The following is a 14,969-nucleotide window of genomic DNA, read 5'->3' on the forward strand; positions in this document are numbered from 1 at the left end:
CCCCACCTCCCTGACACCTCCACCAGGCAGCTGAGGCCCAGGGTTCCTTTCTTCGGGGGACAGGGTGAGGGAGGGGGGAGGGTGAGATATTCGACCGTGGGAGCCATCGCTGCCCGGACGGAAATGCTGTACCGGGGTGGGGGGGTTGGAGGGAATGTCTGGGTGCATTTCAGACTGGGTGGGGGAATCGCTTTTCTCCTTGGGGGGGTGGGGTGGAACTTTGGGAGTTACCCCTCTCCCAACCCGCTCCCTCCCTGTCAGGGCGTGGCTGGGGTTGCAGGGAGAGGTGATGCTGACGTTGCCGATCAGCTACGCCATGACTAAAAATGGCCTCCAGTTACTCCTTGCCCCGGGGGTATCCCAGAGGGAGCGGTGGCTGGGATAGGATGGCAAAGGGGGAACGAATGGCCTTTGCGCGTGGTCTGAGGTGGAGAATCGACTTGAGGGGATGGGGAGAGCGATTCCCCCCCATCCCCGCCCCCCGCTGCTATCCCCAAGGTAGGTATTGGAAGGCCGAGTGGCCATCCTGACCTGAAGCTCCAGCAGGCTGGATTGGGTATGGTCCACGGGGTAGGTCTCCAGGCCCAGCTCCTGCGCCAGCCGCAGGATGTGAGTCTGGGTGGGACCCACATACGCTCCCCCGACATCGGTGCGTCCGGACTGTGGGCTCTGGGGGAGAGAGAGAGAGAGAGAGGTCACCTCTGTGTCACAGTGTCACAGTGTAGGGAGAGCTTTACTCTGTATCTAACCCCGTGCTGTCCCTGTCCTGGTGAGTGTTTGATGGGGGACAGTGTAGAGGGAGCTTTACTCTGTATCTAACCCTGTGCTGTCCCTGCCCTGGGAGTGTTTGATGGGGACAGTGTAGAGGGAGCTTTACTCTGTATCTAACCCAGTGCTGTCCCTGCCCTGGGAGTGTTTGATGGGGGACAGTGTAGAGGGAGCTTTACTCTGTATCTAACCCCGTGCTGTCCCTGTCCTGGGGAGTGTTTGATGGGGGGGACAGTGTAGAGGGAGCTTTACTCTGTATCTAACCCCGTGCTGTCCCTGTCCTGGGGAGTGTTTGATGGGGGGACAGTGTAGAGAGAGCTTTACTCTGTATCTAACCCTGTGCTGTCCCTGTCCTGGGAGTGTTTGATGGGGACAGTGTAGAGGGAGCTTTACTCTGTATCTAACCCCGTGCTGTCCCTGTCCTGGGAGTGTTTGATGGGGGGCAGTGTAGAGGGAGCTTTACTCTGTATCTAACCCGGTGCTGTCCGTGTCCTGGGAGTGTTTGATGGGGACGTGTAGAGGGAGCTTTACTCTGTATCTAACCCCGTGCTGTCCCTGCCCTGGGAGTGTTTGATGGGGGGACAGTGTAGAGGGAGCATTACTCTGTATCTAACTCCGAGCTGTCCCTGCCCTGGGAGTGTTTGATGGGGGACAGTGTAGAGGGAGCTTTACTCTGTATCTAACCCCATGCTGTCCGTGTCCTGGGAGTGTTTGATGGGGACAATGTAGAGGGAGCTTTACTCTATATCTAACCCCGTGCAGTCCGTGTCCTGGGAGTGTTTGATGGGGACAGTGTAGAGGGAGCTTTACTCTGTATCTAACCCCGTGCTGTCCGTGTCCTGGGAGTGTTTGATGGGGACAGTGTAGATGGAGCTTTACTCTGTATCTAACCCCGTGCTGTCCGTGTCCTGGGAGTGTTTGATGGGGACAGTGTAGAGGGAGCTTTACTCTGTATCTAACCCCGTGCTGTCCGTGTCCTGGGAGTGTTTGATGGGGGGACAGTGTAGAGGAAGCTTTACTGTGTATCTAACCCCGTGCTGTCCCTGCCCTGTGAGTGTTTGATGGGGACAGTGTAGAGGGAGCTTTACTCTGTATCTAACCCAGTGCTGTCCCTGCCCTGGGAGTGTTTGATGGGGACAGTGTAGAGGGAGCTTTACTCTGTATCTAACTCCGTGCTGTCCCTGTCCTGGGGAGTGTTTGATAGGGGCGACAGTGTAGAGGGAGCTTTACTCTGTATCTAACCCCGTGCTGTCCCTGTCCTGGGGAGTGTTTGATGGGGGGACAGTGTAGAGGAAGCTTTACTCTGTATCTAACCCCGTGCTGTCCCTGTCCTGGGGAGTGTTTGATGGGGGACAGTGTAGAGGGAGCTTTACTCTGTATCTAACCCGGTGCTGTCCCTGCCCTGGGAGTGTTTGATGAGGGGACAGTGTAGAGGGAGCTTTACTCTGTATCTAACCCCGTGCTGTCCCTGTCCTGGGAGTGTTTGATGGGGACAGTGTAGAGGGAGCTTTACTCTGTATCTAACCCCGTGCTGTCCCTGTCCTGGGAGTGTTTGATGGGGGGGCAGTGTAGAGGGAGCTTTACTCTGTATCTAACCCGGTGCTGTCCGTGTCCTGGGAGTGTTTGATAGGGACGTGTAGAGGGAGCTTTACTCTGTATCTAACCCCGTGCTGTCCCTGCCCTGGGAGTGTTTGATGGGGGGACAGTGTAGAGGGAGCATTACTCTGTATCTAACCCCGTGCTGTCCCTGCCCTGGGAGTGTTTGATGGGGGACAGTGTAGAGGGAGCTTTACTCTGTATCTAACCCCATGCTGTCCGTGACCTGGGAGTGTTTGATGGGGACAATGTAGAGGGAGCTTTACTCTGTATCTAACCCCGTGCTGTCCGTGTCCTGGGAGTGTTTGATGGGGACAGTGTAGAGGGAGCTTTACTCTGTATCTAACCCCATGCTGTCCGTGACCTGGGAGTGTTTGATGGGGACAATGTAGAGGGAGCTTTACTCTGTATCTAACCCCGCGCTGTCCCTGTACTGCGGAGTGTTTGATGGGGGGACAGTGTAGAGGGAGCTTTACTCTGTATCTAACCCGGTGCTGTCCCTGTCCTGCGGAGTGTTTGATGGGGGGACAGTGTAGAGGGAGCTTTACTCTGTATCTAACCCCGTGCTGTCCGTGTCCTGGGCGTGTTTGATGGGGGGACAGTGTAGAGGGAGCTTTACTCTGTATCTAACCCCGTGCTGTCCCTGTCCTGGGGAGTGTTTGATGGGGACAGTGTAGAGGGAGCTTTACTCTGTATCTAACCCCGTGCTGTCCCTGCCCTGGGAGTGTTTGATGGGGACGTGTAGAGGGAGCTTTACTCTGTATCTAACCCCGTGCTGTCCCTGCCCTGGGAGTGTTTGATGGGGGGACAGTGTAGAGGGAGCATTACTCTGTATCTAACCCCGTGCTGTCCCTGCCCTGGGAGTGTTTGATGGGGGGACAGTGTAGAGGGAGCATTACTCTGTATCTAACCCCGTGCTGTCCCTGCCCTGGGAGTGTTTGATGGGGGGACAGTGTAGAGGGAGCATTACTCTGTATCTAACCCCGTGCTGTCCCTGTCCTGGGAGTGTTTGATGGGGACAATGTAGAGGGAGATTTACTCTGTATCTAACCCCGTGCTGTCCGTGTCCTGGGAGTGTTTGATGGGGGGACAGTGTAGAGGGAGCTTTACTCTGTATCTAACCCCGTGCTGTCCGTGTCCTGGGAGTGTTTGATGGGGACAGTGTAGAGGGAGCTTTACTCTGTATCTAACCCCGTGCTGTCCGTGTCCTGGGAGTGTTTGATGGGGAGAGTGTAGAGGGAGCTTTACTCTGTATCTAACCCCGTGCTGTCCGTGTCCTGGGAGTGTTTAATGGGGACAGTGTAGAGGAAGCTTTACTCTGTATCTAACCCCGTGCTGTCCGTGTCCTGGGAGTGTTTGATGGGGACAGTGTAGAGGGAGCTTTACTCTGTATCTAACCCCGTGCTGTCCGTGTCCTGGGAGTGTTTGATGGGGGGACAGTGTAGAGGGAGCTTTACTGTGTATCTAACCCCGTGCTGTCCCTGCCCTGTGAGTGTTTGATGTGGACAGTGTAGAGGGAGCTTTACTCTGTATCTAACCCAGTGCTGTCCCTGCCCTGGGAGTGTTTGATGGGGACAGTGTAGAGGGAGCTTTACTCTGTATCTAACCCCGTGCTGTCCCTGTCCTGGGGAGTGTTTGATTGGGGACAGTGTAGAGGGAGCTTTACTCTGTATCTAACCCCGTGCTGTCCCTGTCCTGGGGAGTGTTTGATGGGGGACAGTGTAGAGGGAGCTTTACTCTGTATCTAACCCGGTGCTGTCCCTGCCCTGGGAGTGCTTGATGAGGGGACAGTGTAGAGGGAGCTTTACTCTGTATCTAACTCCGTGCTGTCTCTGCCCTGGGAGTGTTTGATGGGGGACAGTGTAGAGGGAGCTTTACTCTGTATCTAACCCCATGCTGTCCGTGTCCTGGGAGTGTTTGATGGGGACAGTGTAGAGGGAGCTTTACTCTGTATCTAACCCCGTGCTGTCCGTGTCCTGGGAGTGTTTGATGGGGACAGTGTAGAGGGAGCTTTACTCTGTATCTAACCCCGTGCTGTCCGTGTCCTGGGAGTGTTTGATGGGGACAGTGTAGAGGGAGCTTTACTCTGTATCTAACCCCGTGCTGTCCGTGTCCTGGGAGTGTTTGATGGGGACAGTGTAGAGGGAGCTTTACTCTGTATCTAACCCCGTGCTGTCCGTGTCCTGGGAGTGTTTGATGGGGACAGTGTAGAGGGAGCTTTACTCTGTATCTAACCCCGTGCTGTCCGTGTCCTGGGAGTGTTTGATGGGGACAGTGTAGAGGGAGCTTTACTCTGTATCTAACCCCGTGCTGTCCGTGTCCTGGGAGTGTTTGATGGGGACAGTGTAGAGGGAGCTTTACTCTGTATCTAACTCTGTGCTGTCCCTGTCCTGGGAGTGTTTGATGGGGACAGTGTAGAGGGAGCTTTACTCTGTATCTAACCCCGTGCTGTCCCTGTCCTGGGAGTGTTTGATAGGGGACAGTGTAGAGGGAGCTTTACTCTGTATCTAACCCCGTGCTGTCCCTGCCCTGGGGAGTGTTTGATGGGGAGATGGTGGTGACCAGGTCATTGTGTGGTGCGCTGCTCTATTCCGTCCCTCAGTCCTACACGCTCACCTGGACGGTGAGGGTACGTCCTCCAACACGGTCCCTGGCTTCCAGCACCAGAACGTTCAGTCCCGTCTCTCTGAGCAGCCTTGCGGCCGAGAGGCCTGTAACAGACAGAACCACAGGTCAAAGGGCGTTTGGACGATTGTAACTGGCCACACGATGCAGTAAAGGGCCAACAGAGACACTGGTGCAGAGTGTGGCGTCACAAGGCCTCAGATCCTGACTTGGCCATCGGACAGCAATTATTAAACAAGCCTGAGTGGTCAATAAATCCTGAGCATCAGAAACATTCCTGCAAGCAATGTCCATCGCCCCAGGCATCTCTTTCACCTCATAGTAGGCAACACGATGGCTCAGTATTAGCACTGCTGCCTCCCAGCTCCAGGGACCAGGGTTTGAATCCACCCTCGGGCGACTGTCTGTGGAGTTTGCACGTTCTCCCTGTGTCTGCATGGGTTTCCTCCCACAGTCCAAAGATGTGCAGGTTAGGGTGGATCGGCCGTGCTAAATTGTCCCATAGTGCCCAGGGATGTGCAGGTTAGGGTGGATCGGCCGTGCTAAATTGTCCCATAGTGCCCAGGGATGTGCAGGTTAGGGTGGATCGGCCGTGCTAAATTGTCCCATAGTGCCCAGGGATGTGCAGGTTAGGGTGGATCGGCCGTGCTAAATTGTCCCATAGTGCCCAGGGATGTGCAGGTTAGGGTGGATTGGCCGTGCTAAATTGTCCCACAGTGCCCAGGGATGTGCAGGTTAGGGTGGATTGGCCGTGCTAAATTGTCCCACAGTGCCCAGGGATGTGCAGGTCAGGGTGGATTGGCCGTGCTAAATTGTCCCATAGTGCCCAGGGATGTGCAGGTTAGGGTGGATTGGCCGTGCTAAATTGTCCCATAGTGCCCAGGGATGTGCAGGTTAGGGTGGATTGGCCGTGCTAAATTGTCCCATTGTGCCCAGGGATGTGAGGGTTAAGGTGGATTGGCCGTGCTAAATAGTCCCATAGTGCCCAGGGATGTGCAGGTTAGGGTGGATGGGCCGCGCTAAATTGTCCCATAGTGCCCAGGGATGTGCAGGTTAGGGTGGATTGGGTCCGATTGAGTTATCCTTTGGAGGGTCAGTATGGACTTGTAGGGCCGAAAGGATTCTATAATACAATTGCAAAGTGATTAATTGCCTCCTGGTGGGGCACTTAAATAATCCCACATCTATATCTGAGTGGTGTTTAAAATAAGTATATTCCCCACCACTTCATCTGTCAGGCAGACTTGGGCATTAGTCTTTCAAAACCGTGTTAACGGCTCAGATTTAAAAACTCAAACTCAGCTCCTTGGCCTAAGGCTTTCTGATCTGCTTCGAGCTGAACTAATCATTTTATTTTCCATTTTTAAAAGGTGTTTGCTGACCTACCGTTGTGCGGCACGCAAGTCAAAATCCGAAACCGTCAGAATTTGCGTAAAAATTGACCAAATTTTGCACCTTGGATTTGGAACGAATCCAGATGCCACGCACAACTTTTGGATGAACAGCTTCCAAGTTAAACAAGATACGTTTCATAGGATACCAGGGCCGAGAATGAGAGCTGGCTAAGGGAAATGCTCAAAAAGATGACAAGAAGCTTCTCAAAGAAATAGATTTTGCGGAGGATCTTAAGCAGGGGTGAAGATGAGTGAATTTAGCAATAAATTGATTCCACAACCATCGCACTTGTTTAAACTTATATTCAATCAGAGATTGGGACGTTATTGATTTCTTGAAATTTACCCACTTAGGAGGTGTTGACAGATGTGAAGATAGTGAACAATTCCTCACACTGAGCACCCCAGACGTTGCTGAGGTCAGAGGGACAAAGCAGATGGAGCTGGCACTGTCAGAGGGTCAGTGCTGAGGAAGTGCAGCACTGTCAGAGGGTCAGTGCTGAGGGAGTGGGCACTGTCAGAGGGTCAGTGCTGAGGGAGGGGACACTGTCAGAGGGTCAGTGCTGAGGGAGTGCCACACTGTCAGAGGGTCAGTGCTGAGGGAGTGCCACACTGTCAGAGGGTCAGTGCTGAGGGAGTGCCACACTGTCGGAGGGTCAGTGCTGAGGGAGTGGGCACTGTCAGAGGGTCAGTGCTGAGGGAGTGCCGCACTGTCAGAGGGTCAGCGCTGAGGGAGCAGGCACTGTCAGAGGGTCAGTGCTGAGGGAGTGGGCACTGTCGGAGGGTCAGTGCTGAGGGAGTGGGCACTGTCAGAGGGTCAGTGCTGAGGGAGTGCCGCTCTGTCGGAGGGTCAGTGCTGAGGGAGCGGGCACTGTCGGAGGGTCAGTGCTGAGGGAGTGCCGCACTGTCGGAGGGTCAGCGCTGAGGGAGCAGGCACTGTCAGAGGGTCAGTGCTGAGGGAGTGCCGCATTGTCGGAGGGTCAGTGCTGAGGGAGCAGGAACTGTCGGAGGGTCAGTACTGAGGGAGTGCCGCACTGTAGGAGGGTCAGTGCTGAGGGAGTGGTCACTGTCGGAGGGTCAGTGCTGAGGGAGTGGGCACTGTCAGATGGTCAGTGCTGAGGGAGTGCCGCTCTGTCGGAGGGTCGGTGCTGAGGGAGTGGTCACTGTCGGAGGGTCAGTGCTGAGGGAGTGCCGCACTGTCGGAGGGTCAGCGCTGAGGGAGTGCTGCAGTGTCGGAGGGTCAGTGCTGAGGGAGTGCCGCACTGTCGGAGGGTCAGCGCTGAGGGAGCAGGCACTGTCAGAGGGTCAGTGCTGAGGGAGTGCCGCATTGTCGGAGGGTCAGTGCTGAGGGAGCAGGCACTGTCAGAGGGTCAGTGCTGAGGGAGTGCCGCACTGTCAGAGGGTCAGCGCTGAGGGAGTGCTGCACTGTCAAGGGTCAGTGCTGAGGGAGTGCTGCACTGTCGGAGGGTCAGTGCTGAGGCAGTGGTCACTATCGGAGGGTCAGTGCTGAGGGAGTGCCGCACTGTTGGAGGGTCAGTGCTGAGGGAGTGGGCACTGTCGGAGGGTCAGTGCTGAGGGAGTGGTCACTGTCGGAGGGACAGTGCTGAGGGAGCGGGCACTGTCAGAGGGTCAGTGCTGAGGGAGGGGGCACTGTCGGAGGGTCAGTGCTGAGGGAGTGCCGCACTGTCGGAGGGTCAGTGCTGAGGGAGTGGTCACTATCGGAGGGTCAGTGCTGAGGGAGTGCCGCACTGTCGGAGGGTCAGTGCTGAGGGAGTGCCGCACTGTCGGAGGGTCAGTGCTGAGGGAGTGCCGCACTGTCAGAGGGTCAGTGCTGAGGGAGTGCCACACTGTCAGAGGGTCGGTGCTGAGGGAGTGCCGCTCTGTCGGAGGGTCGGTGCTGAGGGAGTGGTCACTGTCGGAGGGTCAGTGCTGAGGGAGTGGGCACTGTCGGAGGGTCAGTGCTGGGGGAGTGGGCACTGTTGGGATGTGGAGTGGGGTGTGAGGGGGTGTGTGAGTGTGGGGGAAGGGGCTGAGTTGGGTATGAAGAGGGTAATCAGTGTGAGGGTGCGTCATTGCAGAATTCCGGGTGGTCCCCAGGGCTTGATCTGTCGAGGACCCGCCCAGTGCTGGGCCAGGGCCCTGTATTTGTGCCATCTTTGGCATTTACTCACGGCCTTTTGGTGAGACAGAGAAGTGGCACAGTCAGATTGGGCTGTGCTCAAATCGCAGTCAAAGGCCTGGGCACAGGACATCTAGAGACACTCCTGATCAACAACAGAGAGAGGGAGGGAGAGAGGGAGGGAGGGAGAGAGAGAGAGCGAGAGAAAGTGCAAGAGAGAGCAAGTGAGAGAGAGAGAAACAGTGAGCGAGAGAGAGAGAAAAACAGAGAGCGAGAGAGAGAGAGCAAGAGAGGGAGAGAGAGAGAGAAACGGAGAGAGAGCAAGTGTGAGAGAGAGAGGGAGAATGAGAGCGCGAGACGGAGAAAGAGAGAGAGACAATGACAGGGAGAGAGAGAGTGAGAGTGAGATGGAGAAAGACAGAGAGAGAGAGACATAGGCAGGGGGAGAGAGGGGTGGGGGGGGGGAGGTGGGGGGAAGAGAGAGAGCGGGAGAGGGCAGAAAGCGAGACAGAGATAGGGAGAGGGAGGGAGTGAAGGGAGAGAGGTACAGGGCAAAAGATAGAGAGGGAGACAGAGAGACGGGGGGGGAAGAATGACGGAGACAGAGATAATGAGATAGACAGAGAGCGGGAGAGAGAGAGAGTGTGAAGGAGAGAGAGTGAGTGTGATCCTGTGTAGTGAGTGTGACCCTGTGTAGTGAGTGTGTGATCCTGTGTAGTGAGTGTGTGGTCCTGTGTAGTGAGTGTGTGACCCTGTGTAGTGAGTGTGTGATCCTGTGTAGTGAGTGTGTGACCCTGTGTAGTGAGTGTGTGATCCTGTGTAGTGAGTGTGACCCTGTGTAGTGAGTGTGTGATCCTGTGTAGTGAGTGTGTGACCCTGTGTAGTGTGTGTGTGGTCCTGTGTAGTGAGTGTGATCCTGTGTAGTGAGTGTGAGTGTGTGTAGTGAGAGTGTGAGCCTGTGTAGTGAGTGTGATCGTGCGTAGTGAGTGTGATCCTGTGTAGTGAGTGTGAGTGTGTGTAGTGAGTGTGTGACCCTGTGTAGTCAGTGTGTGACCCTGTGTAGTGAGTGTGTGACCCTGTGAAGTGAGAGTGTGAGCCTGTGTAGTGAGTGTGAGCCTGTGTAGTGAGTGTGTGATCCTGTGTAGTGAGTGTGTGACCCTGTGTAGTGAGTGTGTGAACCTGTGTAGTGAGTGTGTGACCCTGTGAAGTGAGTGTGTGATCCTGTGTAGTGAGTGTGAGCCTGTGTAGTGTGTGTGAGAGCCTGTGTAGTGAGTGTGTGATCCTGTGTAGTGAGTGTGAGTGTGTGTAGTGAGTGTGTGACCCTGTGTAGTCAGTGTGTGTGATCCTGTGTAGTGAGTGTGTGATCCTGTGTAGTGAGTGTGAGTGTGTGTAGTGAGTGTGTGACCCTGTGTAGTGAGTGTGAGTGTGTGTAGTGAGTGTGTGACCCTGTGTAGTGAGTGTGTGATCCTGTGTAGTGAGTGTGTGACCCTGTGAAGTGAGTGTGTGACCCTGTGTAGTGTGTGTGTGTGGTCCTGTGTAGTGAGTGTGATCCTGTGTAGTGAGTGTGAGTGTGTGTAGTGAGTGTGTGACCCTGTGTAGTCAGTGTGTGACCCTGTGTAGTGAGTGTGTGACCCTGTGAAGTGAGAGTGTGAGCCTGTGTAGTGAGTGTGAGCCTGTGTAGTGAGTGTGTGATCCTGTGTAGTGAGTGTGTGACCCTGTGTAGTGAGTGTGTGAACCTGTGTAGTGAGTGTGTGACCCTGTGAAGTGAGTGTGTGATCCTGTGTAGTGAGTGTGAGCCTGTGTAGTGTGTGTGAGAGCCTGTGTAGTGAGTGTGTGATCCTGTGTAGTGAGTGTGAGTGTGTGTAGTGAGTGTGTGACCCTGTGTAGTCAGTGTGTGTGATCCTGTGTAGTGAGTGTGTGATCCTGTGTAGTGAGTGTGAGTGTGTGTAGTGAGTGTGTGACCCTGTGTAGTGAGTGTGAGTGTGTGTAGTGAGTGTGTGACCCTGTGTAGTGAGTGTGTGATCCTGTGTAGTGAGTGTGTGACCCTGTGAAGTGAGTGTGTGACCCTGTGTAGTGTGTGTGTGTGGTCCTGTGTAGTGAGTGTGATCCTGTGTAGTGAGTGTGAGTGTGTGTAGTGAGAGTGTGAGCCTGTGTAGTGAGTGTGATCGTGTGTAGTGAGTGTGATCCTGTGTAGTGTGTGTGTGATCCTGTGTAGTGAGTGTGAGCCTGTGTAGTGAGTGTGATCCTGTGTAGTGTGTGTGTGATCCTGTGTAGTGAGTGTGAGTGTGTGTAGTGAGTGTGAGTGTGTGTAGTGAGTGTGTGATCCTGTGTAGTGAGTGTGATCCTGTGTAGTGAGTGTGTGATCCTGTGTAGTGAGTGTGTGACCCTGTGTAGTGAGTGTGTGATCCTGTGTAGTGAGTGTGAGCCTGTGTAGTGAGTGTGTGATCCTGTGTAGTGAGTGTGTGACCCTGTGTAGTGAGTGTGTGGTCCTGTGTAGTGAGTGTGTGACCCTGTGTAGTGAGTGTGTGAACCTGTGTAGTGAGTGTGTGACCCTGTGTAGTGTGTGTGTGGTCCTGTGTAGTGAGTGTGATCCTGTGTAGTGAGTGTGAGTGTGTGTAGTGAGAGTGTGAGCCTGTGTAGTGAGTGTGATCGTGCGTAGTGAGTGTGATCCTGTGTAGTGAGTGTGAGTGTGTGTAGTGAGTGTGTGACCCTGTGTAGTCAGTGTGTGACCCTGTGTAGTGAGTGTGTGACCCTGTGAAGTGAGAGTGTGAGCCTGTGTAGTGAGTGTGAGCCTGTGTAGTGAGTGTGTGATCCTGTGTAGTGAGTGTGTGACCCTGTGTAGTGAGTGTGTGAACCTGTGTAGTGAGTGTGTGACCCTGTGAAGTGAGTGTATGATCCTGTGTAGTGAGTGTGAGCCTGTGTAGTGTGTGTGAGAGCCTGTGTAGTGAGTGTGTGATCCTGTGTAGTGAGTGTGAGTGTGTGACCCTGTGTAGTCAGTGAGTGTGATCCTGTGTAGTGAGTGTGTGATCCTGTGTAGTGAGTGTGAGTGTGTGTAGTGAGTGTGTGACCCTGTGTAGTGAGTGTGAGTGTGTGTAGTGAGTGTGTGACCCTGTGTAGTGAGTGTGTGATCCTGTGTAGTGAGTGTGTGACCCTGTGAAGTGAGTGTGTGACCCTGTGTAGTGTGTGTGTGTGGTCCTGTGTAGTGAGTGTGATCCTGTGTAGTGAGTGTGAGTGTGTGTAGTGAGAGTGTGAGCCTGTGTAGTGAGTGTGATCGTGTGTAGTGAGTGTGATCCTGTGTAGTGTGTGTGTGATCCTGTGTAGTGAGTGTGAGCCTGTGTAGTGAGTGTGATCCTGTGTAGTGTGTGTGTGATCCTGTGTAGTGAGTGAGTGTGTGTAGTGAGTGTGAGTGTGTGTAGTGAGTGTGTGATCCTGTGTAGTGAGTGTGATCCTGTGTAGTGAGTGTGAGTGTGTGTAGTGAGTGTGAGTGTGTGTAGTGAGTGTGATCCTGTGTAGTGAGTGTGAGTGTGTATAGTGTGTGTGTGATCCTGTGTAGTGAGTGTGTGTGTAGTGTGAGTGTGTGTAGTGAGTGTGAGTGTGTCTAGTGAGTGTGAGTGTGTGTAGTGAGTGTGTGATCCTGTGTAGTGAGAGTGAGTGTGTGTAGTGAGTGTGATCCTGTGTAGTGTGTGTGAGCCTGTGTAGTGAGTGTGAGTGTGTGTAGTGAGTGTGAGTGTGTCTAGTGTGTGTGAGTGTGTGTAGTGAGTGTGAGTGTGTGTAGTGAGTGTGATCCTGTGTAGTGAGTGTGAGCCTGTGTAGTGTGAGTGTGTGTAGTGAGTGTGAGCCTGTGTAGTGTGTGTGAGTGTAGTGAGTGTGATCCTGTGTAGTGTGAGTGTGAGTGTGTGTAGTGAGTGTGATCCTGTGTAGTGTGAGTGAGTGTGTGTAGTGAGTGTGAGTGTGTGAGCCTGTGTAGTGAGTGTGTGTGTGTAGTGTGTGTGAGTGTGTGTAGTGAGTGTGAGTGTGTGTAGTGAGTGTGTGATCCTGTGTAGTGAGTGTGAGCCTGTGTAGTGTGAGTGTGTGTGTGTAGTGAGTGTGATCCTGTGTAGTGTGTGTGAGCCTGTGTAGTGAGTGTGAGTGTGTGTAGTGAGTGTGAGTGTGTCTAGTGTGTGTAGTGAGTGTGAGTGTGTGTAGTGAGTGTGTGATCCTGTGTAGTGAGTGTGAGCCTGTGTAGTGTGAGTGTGAGTGTGTGTAGTGAGTGTGAGCCTGTGTAGTGTGTGTGAGTGTAGTGAGTGTGATCCTGTGTAGTGTGAGTGTGAGTGTGTGTAGTGAGTGTGATCCTGTGTAGTGTGAGTGAGTGTGTGTAGTGAGTGTGAGTGTGTGTAGTGAGTGTGAGCCTGTGTAGTGAGTGTGTGTGTGTAGTGTGTGTGTGTGTGTGTAGTGAGTGTGAGTGTGTGTAGTGAGTGTGTGATCCTGTGTAGTGAGTGTGAGCCTGTGTAGTGTGAGTGAGTGTGTGTAGTGAGTGTGAGTGTGTGTAGTGAGTGTGATCCTGTGTAGTGTGAGTGTGAGTGTGTGTAGTGAGTGTGATCCTGTGTAGTGTGAGTGAGTGTGTGTAGTGAGTGTGTGTAATGAGTGTGAGCCTGTGTAGTGAGTGTGAGTGTGTGTAGTGAGTGTGAGTGAGTGTGTGTAGTGAGTGTGAGTGTGTGCAGGCAGCCAGCACTGACTCACCGCTGAGACCTGCTCCCAGGATGACCACGTCATACATGCCCAGGGCGCTCTCTGCCCCCTGACGGTGCTGGGCATGGGATTCTGTCTCCGGGATTAGCCTCCCACTCCACCTCCCCCCCCCCCCACCCCCTCCCCCACCCCCCCCCCCACCCCCCCCCCCTCCTGTCTGTCTGTCTGTCGCTCTCCCAGACAGCTTCCTGATGATCCCCTCCCCCTCCTCCCTGTTCCTGTCGTGTTGCTGGAACACCCACACTGCCCTTCCCAGAATCCGCTGCTCCCAGTGAATGGGAACCTCTCAGTGGGAGGGGCTGCTGCTCCCGGACTGGGGTGGGGTGGGGGGGGGTGTGGGGGGGTGACGGGGGTGTACGGATCACAGGAGCAGCGGCAGAGGGAGCTGGAAGGACTTTATCCCAGATACAGGGCCAGAACTAGGGGGGGGACATCAGCACCCGTCCCTACACCCCCTCCCTATCTCTGTAACCCCCTCCAGCCCCTACACTCCCTCCCTATCACTGTAACCCCCTCCAGCCCCTACACCCCCTCCCTATCTCTGTAACCCCCTCCAGCCCCTACACCCCCTCCCTATCTCTGTAACCCCCTCCAGCCCCTACACCCCCTCCCTATCTCCGTAACCCCCTCCAGCCCCTACACCCCCTCCCTATCTCTGTCACCCCCTCCAGCCCCTACACCCCCTCCCTATCTCTGTCACCCCCTCCAGCCCCTACACCCCCTCCCTATCTCTGTAACCCCCTCCAGCCCCTACACCCCCTCCCTATCTCTGTAACCCCCTCCAGCCCCTACACCCCCCTATCCCTGTCACCCCCTACACCTCCTCCCTATCTCTGTAACCCCCTCCAGCCCCTACACCCCCTCCCTATCTCTGTAACCCCCTCCAGCCCCTACACCTCCCTATCCCTGTCACCCCCTACACCCCCTCCCTATCTCTGTGACCCCCTCCAGCCCCTCCCCCTCCCTATCTCTGTAACCCCCTCCAGCCCCTACACCTCCCTATCCCTGTCACCCCCTACACCCCCTCCCTATCTCTGTGACCCCCTCCAGCCCCTCCCCCTCCCTATCTCTGTAACCCCCTCCAGCCCCTACACCTCCCTATCCCTGTCACCCCCTACACCCCCTCCCTATCTCTGTGACCCCCTCCAGCCCCTCCCCCTCTCTCTGTCTCTGTACCTTGCTCCATTATTGGATTGAATTGAATTTATTGTCGCGTGTACTGAGCTACAGTGAAAAGCTGTGTCTGGTGAGCAATCCAGGCAGGTCCCAGAGCGAGGTAACACCGGTAATACATAACAGGTAAACAGCGGGAAAATCAACAACACAGGTACAGGCGAACGTTCAGAGTTTGTGAGTCCAGTCAGTACTCTAACAACACTGGGCTAGTAACTGTTGTGAGACCGGCTGGTGGGTGTGTTCAGGCCTCTGTACCTTCTCCCCAATGGGAGAGGCTGTAGAGAAACATTGCCAGGGTGGGATTTCTGACTTCCGTTGAGTGTGGTCTGTTCCACGCTGCCTGTGGTCCCATGTCACTCATAGACGACAGGGACAAGAGCAGGCCATTTGGCCCTTCGAGCCCAAGAGCTGGTCGTGTGGCTCAGCGTCAAACTGTCTGTGAGGTGCCCATTTTGCTGCTTTGCAACGTTACCGGCGCTACGTCAATGCACAGCAGCTCCCATGAAAGGGCTGTCAGGATGAGTGAAGGTTGACACAGGAGCAGCAGACGATAAGGAACGAGA

The 14,969-nt window shown here is 54.5% G+C and overlaps 1 protein-coding gene across 1 annotated transcript in view; it reads right to left on the reverse strand.

Annotated features, from left to right (window-relative positions):
• LOC132835207 (amine oxidase [flavin-containing] A-like) overlaps nucleotides 1–13,338 on the reverse strand; it is a 32,738-nt gene extending 19,400 nt beyond the window's left edge. Inside the window, exons 1-3 of the mRNA XM_060854571.1 lie at nucleotides 13,222–13,338; nucleotides 4,981–5,075; nucleotides 532–669 (exon numbers count right to left, since the gene is read on the reverse strand). Coding sequence (XP_060710554.1) covers nucleotides 532–669; nucleotides 4,981–5,075; nucleotides 13,222–13,258 — 270 coding nt within the window. The 5' untranslated portion in view covers nucleotides 13,259–13,338. The remainder of the gene's footprint in view (nucleotides 1–531; nucleotides 670–4,980; nucleotides 5,076–13,221) is intronic.
• Between the last annotated feature and the right edge of the window lie 1,631 nt (nucleotides 13,339–14,969).

The sequence above is a fragment of the Hemiscyllium ocellatum genome, chromosome 44 (genome assembly GCF_020745735.1).
Source record: "Hemiscyllium ocellatum isolate sHemOce1 chromosome 44, sHemOce1.pat.X.cur, whole genome shotgun sequence".
Classification (NCBI taxonomy): Eukaryota; Metazoa; Chordata; class Chondrichthyes; order Orectolobiformes; family Hemiscylliidae; genus Hemiscyllium; species Hemiscyllium ocellatum.